At 40.2% G+C, this 14,246-nt stretch overlaps 1 protein-coding gene across 1 annotated transcript; it reads right to left on the bottom strand.

The window, feature by feature from the left end:
* Positions 1-362: 362 nt before the first annotated feature.
* LOC122654003 (translocase of chloroplast 90, chloroplastic) lies at positions 363-13,317 on the bottom strand. The gene is made up of 3 exons (XM_043847977.1): positions 13,083-13,317; positions 6,304-6,428; positions 363-3,017 (listed from the first exon to the last, which is right to left on the bottom strand). Exons 1-3 carry the CDS (start codon positions 13,115-13,117, stop codon positions 766-768), a joined length of 2,412 nt encoding a protein of 803 aa, XP_043703912.1. The 5' UTR covers positions 13,118-13,317; the 3' UTR covers positions 363-765.
* Positions 13,318-14,246: the final 929 nt, after the last annotated feature.

Genomic DNA, 14,246 nt, shown 5'->3' with positions numbered 1-14,246 from the left:
GTGCTACCGTGCAAGATTCCATTACATCCTGCAAGAGAATATATCATTTTCATAATAAATAAATAAGGGGAAAAGACCTCACTCCCATGAGTCTATCTCTCTCTCCTTCCCATATGAAAAGACATCTCTGCCCCCTTATTTTGTGCAGGAGAGAGATAGACACATGGGAGTGCTGGAATAGACCACCCTCCCAGACAGAAAACTACTTCCATATACCTTTGGGGGGGGGGAAGAGGCAGAGGGAATAAAGTATCTTTTATGCTGAACGCAACATTTATGTTTGTACAAATTATGATAGTAGCATACACTTCCATAGGGCCTTTACCCTATGGTTTGACATATGAAAATGACCCCAAAAAGACGAAGATAAAGACTTTGAGGATCAAAGCTTTCTCCTTTCTGGTATTGATTTGAGCATGAAAGCCATAATACTTTGAGGAGAAGGTTAATAAAGCAAATCTGATTACCTGTTTCCACCCACTTATTTCAGGATTACCATGAAACATAACCCTTTAGCCTAGCCTGAAACTCAATTGATCAGTGCGTTCTAATGATTTTCAAGGTCATAGAGCATGGCTGGCGAACCAAAAAAGGCTAAGACCAATTACTTTCTCGAGTGACCATCATCCAAACCGCCCAAAGATGCTTCTCCCCAAGTCAATCTCTTTTGTTAAATGATATAAATCGGCCACCACAAGGACTGCCTGAAAGCAGGAAAACTAGTTTTGGAGGAAGCACAACAATCTCATATCCAGCATTCACCTTTTAATTGTTGCTTAACTCATCAGTTGCCCTTCTCCGTAATAGGTGTCTGACAATCGAAAAAACAGCAATCAGAGGTATCCCAACCTGCTCAGAGCTACTTGTTTTTATACAAATCTGCCCCATATTCCGGCTGTTCAAATTTGCATTAACTGCCATTTTTGTACTCCGACCAATGCGGAAATCAGACTGAATATTACCCCCTAAGACCATCTCCTTGTCAAAAGAGAGAACTGACATCGTAAGGCTTACTTTGTCATTTCTGACTGGGTAGTCTCCTCCTTTTAAAGTTGCTTCGAAGCTTCCCCCATAAGCCACTTGACCAAGACCCCCCATGCGGCCAGCACTCAGTACAAATTTCACCCAGTTGCCAACTGAAACACTGTCTTCTAGCTTGGCACCAAGATAATATTTGTTCCTAAAAGATGTCATAGAAAACCCACAACCGGTCATGTTGTGCTTCAAGTTCCTCAACTTCGTGTCTCCACGAATTGTACAAACTAGCTCTTTACCGGAAGTTTGAATATCTAGACACGCATTAGCAGTGTGCCCCTTTGGATCTTTGTACGCCACAGCACACTCAGTTTGAATATTGAAATCCTGCTTATCCTTGCTCACCTGTCCCAAAACGGAGGCCTGGATATTCCTTCTTATGCCAACAGCAGTCTCCAAGTTAATACCATCGAAACCCACGTCATGATCCCAACCATTAGGATCCAGAACAGGTCGCACAAGCAACTGCTCACTGGTCACAAGGCAACGGTATCTATGCACAGGGCAATCAGAGTCAAAACTTGGAGTGATCGCCATATCTTGCAGCAGCACAGCCTCTGAAGATGTCTCCTGGGGATCAAAATTATCATCACTGACAGAGGTTTCATCTTTGGGAAGCATGCTTTCTCTCCGTTTCCGGATTTCAGCTTTCCATTGCTTTTTCAGATAAAGGGTTTCCCGATAATACAACTCATCAAGATAGTCATCCTTCTGAGTTTTGGTTAATCTCTCAAACTGAGATTTTGTCAGGATGCGGATTGGTGGTAGTTGATCATATTCATCTTTATCCTCCATGTCTAGAATCTCCTCCGTTTCTTCATCCATGCCAACTGTACTAGCTACAGAATGGGGCCGAAGAAGAGATGAGAGTAGGTGGGGGAGAGATGGCAGCCGTGTACTACCTACTGGTCCAATTTCAATGTCACTATGAAATTTCAATATGGTATTAGCATCTCCAAGCACTTTGGTACATATGCATAACAGCAAGAACTGAGACCTCCAAATTTGTCCATTTGGTAGAACTTTCTCCCCTAATATATTTGTTTTACAGTGGGGATGGTTCTCCACCAATAGGGCAGGGTTATCAAGCCTTGAATCAGACACTGCCTGGTGTATATAGTGTTGCACCAAATTCGTGCACTGAACCACAAATGAATCATAGCTGACTGGATACCCATTAGGTCCTTCAGGAAGAGCAGAAGAAGCATGAGTCATCACTAGGATGGTATTGAACCAGATTGCAGGACTAAAAACATCAGTTATAAGCTTCAAGAGGGGGAAATCACTGTAACCCATGTTGATGAGGTCTAGGCGTTCAAAATATAAAACAATATCTGGAGGGGATTTTCTGATAAACCTCTTCACAGAAAGCATGATCTTCCTGTTCCTGCGTACATTACTTGTAGAGGAAGGGAAGAAACCTGGGGTATCAATGAAGGTTACTTTCATCCCATTGATAATCCCTGAAACTTCTTGGATGCAATCAGTGGCAGGTTGAAATGCATTGGTAATGGCCTTCTCTTGATCAAAAAAGGAATTTATGGTTGCACTCTTGCCAACCCCTGTTTTCCCCAGCACAAGTATCCTAAAAGAAAATTCCAAATCCGGTTGGCCAGTTGCCTCTTGCTCTGCTGCTATTGATCTAGCCCTATCACTCGTACGACTAGCTCTTTTCAAATCTGACTCTCCTGCTCGTATCAAAGTTGCTACATGTAACCGATACAAGACCTGTCCAACCATGAGATTGTCTGATGATAGTGCAAACCGTCGGCAAAGGCGCAAGAATTTGATTTGGAGTGCTTCAATATTAGCCAATGGATCCAACTTTCTACCATCTGTGTTATGATGAGATTGACAAGAATCCTCAACCTCACCATGTTGCTGCAGGGAAGGAATCTCAGCTTCCTCGTTAGTACTGGAAGGACGAGGAGAAGCATCTGTTGACACTGATGTTGCCGACAAACTGGCAGTAGAAGTTGAACCTAAATTATTGGTAGAAATGTGCTCAGTAGAAGAAGAAAGAAATTGGATAAAAGTGATCAGTTGAGAACAAGCTCAACCCACAATGCAACATTCAATTCAAATGCATCTGGAGCCCTAAAATGGTACCCAGTAGCTATTAAATCCAGCCAAGAATAGGTATTTCTTTTCCTCTGCAATAGCTTGGGGTTTCCACTCCTGTCTTCAGTAGCAGTTAAAATGGGAAAAATTACATCCGATTTGCTTGGTTTAGAGTTTATTCAGTGGAGGTTAGCCCATACAACAAGTTCATTGTTGTCTTTCTATCTTAACCACCCCAAGTCCTCTCTTTTTTTTCTCGAAATGTTGCGTTTTAGATCTTTTTACAGTAGAATGCTCATCAGAAACACACACACACACACACCCTTTTCAGGCTTGACATCCCAACTGCTTGTTGAAGGTAATTCTTAGCCATGGCCTCCAAGAAGACATACCCCAGTTTGCATAAGTGATCTTTCAACAAACCAAATTTCATTTGTCCACAGACAAGTGTTTTTTTATTTTATTTATTATGGGGGGTGCTTGTAAGACCAATTTCAACCCAGCACTGTTTGGATACGTTTCTCTTTTTCAAAACAGGGAAAAAGAACTGTTTCTGTTCTTTCCAAATTTAAACAAAAACAACTCAAAGCATATCTGAAGATCCCCTAAACTTCTTCATAAGTAACTAAACCCAAAGAAGTGAACAGACCATTCTAAAGTCATTACTTAAGGCTCCATTTGTTTCAATAAAGAATGTTTTACAGGAATCATATCAAAACCAACACAGAATTGTATAGGCACAGAAAAACAAACTTATTTCAATAAAAAGCATTAAACCAATTTGGAAAACAACTTCCAATTTAATTTTTTGAATGTTCCCAAAAAAAAAAAAAAGGTGATGGTAACTTACTCAACCATACCATTGCCACCCATGGAGGACATCACCCACATACTGTGGCTGGATTCTTTTCATCAATAAACCATGTTGAAATATGTTCCAAAGGAAATGGGTAGTTAGGATTCAAGAAGGACAAGGAATACTTAACACATATCATGGTGGACACACTTTGATACACCTCAGGGCCCATTTGACAGGGATATTAACACAAGACTAACTAGGAAGAGAACAAGCCTTCACAAATGTGATGTAGGGCAAACAAAAGGAAGCAACTTCAGGCAATCAGGTCAGGTATTAATCATACAATAGTTGAACAGGGAATTCAAACAAGGATGATTAGAGGGAACATTGTAGAAAAAAAGGAATAAACCTAGGTTATGGAAAGAAAAGAAAGTTGTTGAGTATCAGAATCTGGACAGAGTCGCAGAGAAACGACAGAGTTCTCATGTGGTCTATAGGTTTTGTAGGAGTGTCCTAACAGCCTGCTGGAGACAGAATGTATGATCTGTGAAGGTTATGGTGGTGGGATGCTAGGTATCGAATTAATGCCAAGGATTTGAAAACAGAAATAGGCATGGTAATAAAATAATTTTGAAACCAAAACAATGAATAATATGAAGAAGAATAAGTCCTTCAAAACCAAATTCTACTTGTAAGACTAGATACAAAGCTCCTTGAATCCAGCAAAAAAATTTCCATAACCTATTTCTGCTCTAACTTTAAATTAAAGATTGAAATTAAAATATAATCCTCGGACCACTGAGTATTATGGTCAGAAATTTATTTCTGATATAAATTGTTTCAATAAATTTCAAACATGATTAAAAGAAAAAGGAAAAAAGAAAGGATCAAACTATAGCCCAAACCACACCTAAATCAAAACTCAACTATAAAATTCCTTTATGCCCAAAAACAAAATAAAATTGCCACGAGTTAGTGTTCACGTGAACAGTGTCACAGCCAAATTGTCTTGGTGTAAATCCTTCTAGAAGACCAAGTTGAAGATCAAATTTGTCCCTTGTTTTTTTCTTATTTAGAAACCAAGTCAGCAGCAAGGAAGGGAGATCGGTACAGCTTCTAGAAGGCTGATTTGATTCTATTTTTATTTCCTATATTGATTGTTCAACAAGCAACAAGTTAGTTTTTAGTAAGTCTTTGTTTTAATAAGTGGAAGTTAGGCAAGTAGTTTCCTATTTTGAGTACTATCTAATTTTGTGTTCTTTCCTTTTGGTTGTAAGTTTCTAAATTTCAACTTTCTATTTATTTGAAGCCTGGCCAATTTATATAAAGGGGCCATCAGTTGTAATATTCTACAGTTCAAATCAATGAAAATTGCAGTTGCTTGCTTGAGATCTGAGAGAGATCTTTGTTTCAACAGCTGAGATAGCTGTGGGTGAGAGGCCCAAGGCTGAGATAGCCATCTATCCCCAACCCCCCTCCTTCTATCCTTCTTTCCCTTACCTGTTTTTCTGTTTTGCTCTTACTTTCTATTATATTATGCCGTGAGTTAATCTTCATCTAAAATACAATCAAAGCTTCATTGTTGCAGCTGGTTAGAAGATTTATAAACTGGAAAATACTACTGATTTGTTCATCATTCAACTAGAGATCATTGTTGCTGGAACCTACTGTTGGCCTATCATCGATCCAACTGTAGAGTGGTTGAACTTCATCTACATATTACTCTTAGACACTCTTTACTCTAAATAAACAACCAAAATTAATAAAACTCTTACTAACCTGAAATAACAAACAATAAAACTCTTAGATAGCTAAGATAACTTCCTAGATTGTGGACTCTAGACATGGACAAACAAATAAAATAACAATTGTCATGGACTCTTAAGAGTCCTGCTATTGAGTTTAATATTTCAGCCCATTACATCAATAAACCCAAAAATAAAAAAGCCAGGGTCCATAAAACCCAACCATAGACCAAAATAAAGTCTTTTGAAGACCAATTGGACAATCTTAAGTTCTTAACTGCATCAGTATGAGGTGCAAGTTCTCCCAATGCTCCCTTCTACAAGTTTTCCTCACATCATAAAAGACTAATATGCTTCTTTGCTAATGTACCTATGACCATTACAAATTAAACCAACACCAAAATATGAAACTTTACACATACTCCAAGATGATTAGTCATCAATTGAAGTTTGTCAGGCGGATTATTTATGTAATCTATCAATTGAAAGACATAAATTCCCTGAATAGGAAATCCAAATAAACAATTACAATTAACTAACACCGATACAACCATGCCAGAAAAAAATTGAAGTTACTAAAAATAAAGGGGAGCAAAATTCCATGCTTAGTATTCTAATAATGCTTCAACAAAAAGGAAAAAGGCACAGGTGAAATAATCATACCTCGACCATCAAACTCTTCATCCAAATGTTCCTCAACAACTAAACTGCCACTGAATGATGGTGGTCTTGACAAGAGCAATGACTTGGCTACTAACTGGGATGTCCAATCCTTCATACCCTTCATCCTTTATGCAGGGTAAAAAATGGTCAGCATCCAGAATAGATCATCTGGAATAATCCCAATGACCAGAATCTAATCAAATGAGATCATTTTTGTGTGTGAAGAAATGGAGAACAATTAAACAACCAGTTTCCAAGTGTTTGTTTAAGTGTAGTTATGTTAAATGAATGGCACACTGCAGAAAGATTAGTGATCTACATATTCACTAAGTTTGACGACAAGCAAAATCTTCTACACGACTCCAGAAGGGGGTGAGAGAGGAAAAACTTACCTTTAGGTCCCACAATTAGGATGTTGCATCAAATTTCAAGCAGTTCCATCCTTTAACTTTTCTAGATAAGAAAAGAAATATTAAACAACAATCAGGAAAGAAAAGAATAAAAACCCCCTAATTGGGGATACAGAGGACCAATATCATCCCCCGACTGCAAAGGAACAAGAACAAACAGACAACTACATTACATTGGAAGACAAGTTCTGAAACAAATTCTAGAACGTGACTCCCCGCTTTGCTAAGTCAACCAACAACTCAATGACACCTCAAATTCCAGTGAAATGAGCAGTTCACCCAGGATGGGAAAATTTGAGTCTACTGTCCTTCATCACCAGATGACATTTCCAGAATATCCCTTCACTATCAAATGATCATATCCTCTGTTAACAATGTACTCCAATCCCACCTTTCAAACAAATCAATGCTACTTGACCCGACTCCCTTCAACAACTGCAATACTCCACAGTGTAACAGTTCCCCAATTCCAAAGGACCCCCCCCAAAAAAAAGAGCTACCCAGTGCACGAGGCTCCTGCTACTGCAGGGTCTGAGAAGGACAAATGTGCGCAGCCTTAACCCCGCTTCGCAGAGAATCTGTTTCCATGTTTCGAACCCACAACCTGATGTTAACGTTGCACCAAGGCCCATCCACTAAAGGATCCACCCCAATGAACCAATAAAAATTCAGTTTGCTACTCCTAGAAGAGGTAGCCATAGCAATATGGCTTATCAAACAACTCCAAAAAAATCAAATGTTCCCAGTCCAAGTGCAGTAATTCTATTGGAATGCTTCAAAACTGCCATCATTCGCCGCCCAATAGACAAATTTAGTGGTAATATTGCTAATGACCACCTGTACTACAATATAGTGATCAAGGAAAAGCCTTGCATTATGCTCCCTCCAAAAGTACCAAAGGTTTGAAGTGTCAATACAATATTAAATCTTCACATCATTAGAGACCACCAGTGTTATCTGGAAGCTAGAATATGGTGACAAATTCGTTGTTTTAAGGAGAAATAAAAAAAGAGATTGTCATCTCTCCTCTCATTCTCTTCTTCGTCTCCTTCTTCTCGCCTTGTTTCTTCTACCTTCCATCTTCTTTCTTCTTGCTTAGTTAAGGCGCAAGCTCAACTGAAGGTGAGCTCAACCTGGTACCGAAGGGGACTAAACAGGATGGTTTTCCGTTAGGCCTGATCCCTCAGTGAGTGCACCCGCCAGCATGGGTAGCACACTCAGGTCTGCCCCATCCCTTCCTTCTCCCCCCCCCTTCCAAACCCCGCCTATTCCCTCTATTTCTTCTCTTCCCCCCTCCACCTCCTGGCATGCCGTCCTCGAGCTCACTTTTCAATCAAGGTCCTCTAACTGTCATGGAGGGTCAACCCCTTCATTTTGTTCCCCCCCATCCATTGTCAGATCCTCCAAGGTTGCTCTCTACCCTTCGGAGTTGCTAGAAGTTGAAGCAGTGAAATGGAAAAATCTCTGGTTGGTCTCTTTATCGGTAACAGGCCTCCTCCTTCATATTGTCAAATTGTCTCTAACCAAACAATGAAAAATCCATGGGTTGTTGGAAGCGTACCTGCTAGATAATGGCTACTGCATCTTCAAGTTCTCCAACGAAAGTGAAAAGATGCGAGCTCTTGAAGGAAGCCCTTGGTAAGTGGGTAGGAAACCAATTTTCCTTCGGCAATGGGATCGTTTCCTCCACCTTCACCATGTCCACCTCTCCTCCATTCCTTTGTGGATCACCCTCCCTGGGATGCCACTTCATTTCTGGAGCGAAGATGCTCTCAGCATCATGTGGTCGGTAGTCAGCAAACCTCTTTACACTGATGGTCACACCAATATTATGGACCGTCTAGCAATTGCGAGGCTTTGTGTTGATGTTTCAAATGAAGAAGCTTCTGCCTCCTCCATTATTGTGATCACTGATGAGGGTCACTCATTCAAACAACCAGTCCACTTTGAATGGCTACCTCTATGTCAGGTTTGCAAGGTCTTCGGACACGACTCCAAGCTCTGTATGCCCAAGTCCTCTTCCACTACTGACACCCCTGCTAATCCTCTGTTGGCCTTTGGAGCTGATGGCCCAGCCCCTAGCAACTGTCTCTCCTCCATTTACCCTCCCCTTGCTCCCTCATCCATCCATGGCTCTTCCCCCTGCATCGACCATCGCTCTCCTAGCAAAAGCCGGCGACGGCGAACCAGATGCTTGAAAGACAAACTGACCTCGGGTTCCCCCCTCTGCGTGGTTAGACCTTTGCTGCCCCTTCCCTCCTATCGATCCATCCCCTCGTTTCAGGGATCATTGGTCCAAACAAATTTTTCGGTTCTCCTGTCGCCTAATGCATCCCTATCTACTAACACCACCTCTGTCCCACCTTTTACGACGACCACAGATCCTCCTGTTGCCAAATCCTCTCCCCTCTGCCAGTCGTCTGGTCGCCATCGCCTGACGCACCTTTATGTCCGTCTGCAGAGTTCCTCTTCCCGCTCCCCTCCCCCCCCCCCCCCAAAGCTGCTTCGCCTTCCCTTACCCCACCTTCCGCTTAATTTGGCAAAATCCCGCCCCCTGCGCGATACTCCACCCTACCCACGATTCTTCATATATCCTCGTCTCCTACTTTGATGGGGCCCACAACTCTTCCCTTGTGCCCTATTTCATCCCCCCTGATGGGCCTTCTGCTTCTACTATCCCATCCCCTGACTCTGGTCCCAATCTTCAAGCCCTACACTTAGGCCTATTGAGCCATTCTCCCCATCTCAATGGGTCTCAATTGATGTAGATAAGTCACTTAGAGGGCTTATTTTATTGAAATAAGCTTTGGGTTGGGTTATATTTGTATTGGGACTTTGATCCCATGGGTTTACTTTGTAATTGGCCAATTTAATGAGCCTAAAATATGGGTAGAAAGTAGGGAAACGGGATTTGTTTCATTAGTTTAGTTAGAGTCCTATTTTGAGGCTGTTTTCTTTATTATTTCACTTTCCTAGTCAGTTTAGATTACCTTATTAGTTACTGATAAGGTTAGGCCTTTCCATTTTAGTGTCTAAATCTATTTTTAAGTCTTCTATATAAGTTTGTAAGGGAGGCCAGTATTATACACGAATTTGATTAATGAACTATTGGCTTGAGCCTTGCGAAAATCCTGAGATAGGATGGGTGAGATGCCCAGGCTGAGATAGCCATTTCCTTCCCCCCATCCCCTTCCATCAGTTATTTAATCCAAACCCTAATTTTGCTCAAATCGATCAAGTGTGCTACAAGCTGCTGGGATTTTTTTCAATTGATTGTCACATCGATTTCTTGAAGATTACCACATCAAGATCATTGCTGCTTCAACAGGTTACAAATTTGTGGGTTCTTATTTGTTACTTCAACCAAGAAAATTGTTCCCTCATTTTAGTTCCCATTGTTCTCTTGATTCCCTCATATGATTTCTTATTTATTGGAGGGTTTTCTATTTGATCTTGCCTGGGATTAGACCTATTCAAATTCTAGTGTTACATTATCAACCCCATGAAGATTATTTTGCCCATCAAGTACCCAGCCCTCCTAACCCTACCCACCACATGCATTCCTTTGACCCTTTGCCCTCGAGGCAATCCTCTCTCCTGAACTCCCTCAGCCCTCCCTTTTTGGCTCACCCATTTCTGCCCCCCTCAAAACGCCCCTGCGCCGGACCACCCCGAACCCAGATCAGGGCCCATCTCCCTCCCTCTGATCCCCTCCAGCCCTTTGTTGTCCTTCATCCCCCCCTTGTGTCTACCGCCGACGAGATACAAGCTTCCCTCCTTACCCTAAAAAGCGGGCCCCCCCGGAACTTCTCCTTGCCCAACAACGAGAAGCTTTTGCCTCTACGTATGAATATTCGTAACCATGACCTTTGCCAAGAAAATTAACCATGGAAAAGTGGGCTTCCTTGAAATTAAGTCTGTGTGTCAGGTTGTAATTATGTCGTTCCCCTTTTTTTTAGCCTCTTGGGGTTTCTTGGGGTTCTTCTCCTTCCCTTGTGCAGGCCTTTGCCTAAAAAAAAAAAAAAGAGATGGTCAACAGACTCTCCATCTTCACTCATAAGGCATAGGTAATTCAGGATGAGAAACACCGGATGTAAGCAACAGGTTGGGTTTAAGTTTTGGGGTATTTGAAAAGAAGATCATGGAATCTAGGGTCTAGGATGGGTGGATTGGGTAGAAACTTGGAACGAGTTCTCCTATGGGGCAGGGGAGTATTTGATCCAAATATGTGCAGGTTTTGAAGGTTGGTTTGGTCTGGAAAGAAAATTAGGTTATGGAAAACAGGTTTGGAGATGGGGGGGAATGCTAGGGTTTAGTGGTTTAGAGGATTAGAAGAAGAAAGGTTGGGGTGGGGATGATTCAACTCCCTGTTGTTGCAGAGATCCCATGGCAGCAGCTTGTTTGAAGATGAAAACTTGAATAAAAAAATCAGAACTTGAAGGAGGGCCTCAAAGGAACCACCCGGGCTTCACACCGCAAGATATCGATTGGACCAAATACCAATCCCACCAGCCTTGAGACACAAAACAATCTTCAATGGAGAAGAAGAGCAGCAAAAAACTTTTCATTAATCAAAATTCGTGTTCAATGCTTGTCCCCTTTACAACCTTATATAAAAGACTCAAAAGACTCCTGCACTCAAAAGGAAAGGCCTAACCCAATCCTTAACCTATTAGGTGACCTAAACTGAAATATGAAGGAAATAGACTCCAAACATGGCTGGACTTATAGACTCCTAAATCCTAATCCAGCCCAACTTACAAAATAATTAAATAGTCACATGATCACTTAAGTGATCACATGACCACTAATTACATAAAATAAAACTAAATAAGGAATTAAAACAGCTAATCCCGTATGCAACCTTGTTACCCATACCTTAGGTCCATAAAAGTGACCTATTACCCTGGAAACCCATGGGATCAAAAGTCCAACATGTATATAACCCAACCCTGAGAAATAGTCATCCCCTCTTTGCTATCCACCAGCCTCCTCAAAGTCTTCTTGCCTCTTGTTGACATCACCAGCCACCTCACCTTGCATCTTTTGATATTCTCCTTCAGTCTCTTAAGTTTAATCTGGAACATATGCTATCAAAAGCTTAGACCATGTCCGTCCCCCACCACTCCACCCTCTTAACAAACTCCATAAATTCAGCAACATAATTTCAAGCCTAGAAAGTCCAAACGTTGTCAGAGTTAGCATGCCCCATGTAGAAAGTTTATGATCCAAAACAGCATTAATTGGAGCTTCTTAAAGGACACTTCACAAATGTCCTCCACTATACTGGAAGAAGAAATATGTCCAACTCTTTTAAGCTAGGAGTTGTCAGATGGATTGAACATTTGAATTTAGTCCTTTAAGAGTAAGAGAATTAACTCATTTCAATTCAAAAATTTGTCAAAACCTTTCATGCCTGATGATATAATTGAAGCTGTTGGCCCCTTTCTTTTCAGTAAACCTTAACAGCACATAAAATCACCACCCTGCCCTAATAGTTCCACACTGACTTCTAGCAGCCTCCAACTCACTCCATTGATGCTTTTTGAGTTTTCATTCAGCCCGTACATCCTGGTGGAAAGTCCACACACCATCCTCTTTGGATATCATCACCACCTCAGATTGAAAATTCCCCACCAAAAGTCTCTTTAATCTACCATGATATTCCTCACAATGTCACAAACATGGGCTTAGCACAAGGGAATCACTGATCCCACAACTGTAGCCGAAGGTTAACTAGGTTGGGTCATTCTCAAAAGATACAATTATGTTATACACAGTTTTATGAATACAAGAAGAACTTTGACACAATTGCAGTTAGAGTATAACTAGCATGTCTTTTATTTGTTTTATATGCGGGTAGTGTTCATTGAAAATGAATCCCCTATATCCACATTCATCATGCAATTGCCAATTCCTAACAAGTTTTTACCCCCAAAAAAAAAATTTCCTAACAAGTTATGCACTCCCAACGAGGGCCTTAGCGTTTACAGATGCAGCACATTACCTCAAAATTCAATAATATGATGCCAAAATTTATTGTAGATTCTAACCACTGGTAGAGAATCCACAGCATGGGAAAACCACCAGTAAGGATCTGAATAAAATAATTTGTTTGACATTTTCTTGCTCGACGATATAAAACGAGCCAACCTAGCCCCCATGTATCAACTTGTTCTTCAATTATTTAGCTTCGAGTAAAATTTTTTTATTTTAGGACAAGTCAATACGAAGTGTTCAAAGCTAATACATAATACAAATACTTAGTACTAGCTATTCAAATATTTACGGCCATATATGTTCAATATGTTGAAAAAATTAATTTCCCTACAATTAAAAGCCAAATAAAATAGAGGGTTTACCGCATACCTTGATTGAATTTTGAAGAATGAATCGCCTATCATGGATGAACTTGTAAAAATTAGTTAGGCCCTGAATTTATGGTGGACAACTGCATTACAGGAAAGCTAACAAATGCTCCTTCAAAAACGTTGCAGAGCAAAACCGACGGAAGAACATGAGATGAGAGAATTTAAATGACACATAAGCAACATAAAGAAGACAAGACGCTTCGGTTTTTCAATCTAGATTTAGGGTTTCGTGACTAGGGGATAATGAGACAGAGAAGAGATAAGAGTCCTCTCCACAAAGTATCCACCAAGTACAATGGGAGAATGGGTTTTCATTTTGTCTGGTTAGAAATCCGAGAGATTTGATAGGGGAGATGAGATCAGATCGTCCACTTGGTCTGGCGTTCCAATGACCCAGGGGTGTCAAACGGTCGGTTCGGTTCGATTTCAGTGTCAAATTTCGTTAAGAAATTGTGGTTTTCGATCCGGTGCAGTTTTGATTTATTTCGATTTTTCAAAATCAATTTGTTTGCGGGTTTGAATCACAATGAAATCTTTCCCAAATCATAACAAGTAAACAATCATGAATAAAATATGTTCATGTTAAAATCCGAATAAAGACGAATAAATTGTAAAAGGAAGAATGAAAGATCTTTAAATCAATGGATAAATAGAGTTTGTAGCAAAATCATTGTTATAATATTATTATTTATCATTAATTGTATGAAAAAGATAATTAATATTGAATCAATTAATAGTTACTCAGAAGATAACTAATATTGAAGTCACAAAATGAATCTTACTATCAAATCATTTATTTGATAACCAACTAATTTTGAATAGTAACCAAGAAGATCAATGAAAGTAGCATTGTTACAAACGAATTTCCCTTTTTCATAACTTTGTAGTTTGATTTGAAACACTTTTTTTTACAATCAGAAATTTGCTCACTAATATTGAAATCAATGGATAATCAATTCACCTATTCATAACCTTAAACTCAATGGGTTTTTTTTTTTTTCAATTTCATTTGGTTCGATTTTCGGTTTTTGATTTGTTATTGATCGATCCGATTTTCAATCGATCCTGTCACACTCCGTCCAAAAATCAATCTAATAAAGAATAGTTCGATTTGATCCGAGTTTTCGATCAGTCTTAATAGTTCGGCCTAGGTTTTGACACC

The sequence above is a fragment of the Telopea speciosissima genome, chromosome 3 (genome assembly GCF_018873765.1).
Source record: "Telopea speciosissima isolate NSW1024214 ecotype Mountain lineage chromosome 3, Tspe_v1, whole genome shotgun sequence".
NCBI classification, from domain to species: Eukaryota; Viridiplantae; Streptophyta; class Magnoliopsida; order Proteales; family Proteaceae; genus Telopea; species Telopea speciosissima.
Note: the sequence above shows the minus strand (reverse complement) of the source record. Positions and strands in the feature narration are given on the sequence as shown.

Bases quoted from the DNA above. Each gene is read 5' to 3' on its own strand.
- LOC122654003 (XM_043847977.1), bottom strand. From the start codon at position 13,117: ATGATAGGCGATTCATTCTTCAAAATTCAATCAAG. The intron at 6,429-13,082 runs GTATGCGGTAAA...CCCTGCATAAAG, and splicing joins TTCTTCAAAATTCAATCAAG to GATGAAGGGTATGAAGGATT. The intron at 3,018-6,303 runs GTATGATTATTT...CCAATAATTTAG, and splicing joins TGAAGAGTTTGATGGTCGAG to GTTCAACTTCTACTGCCAGT.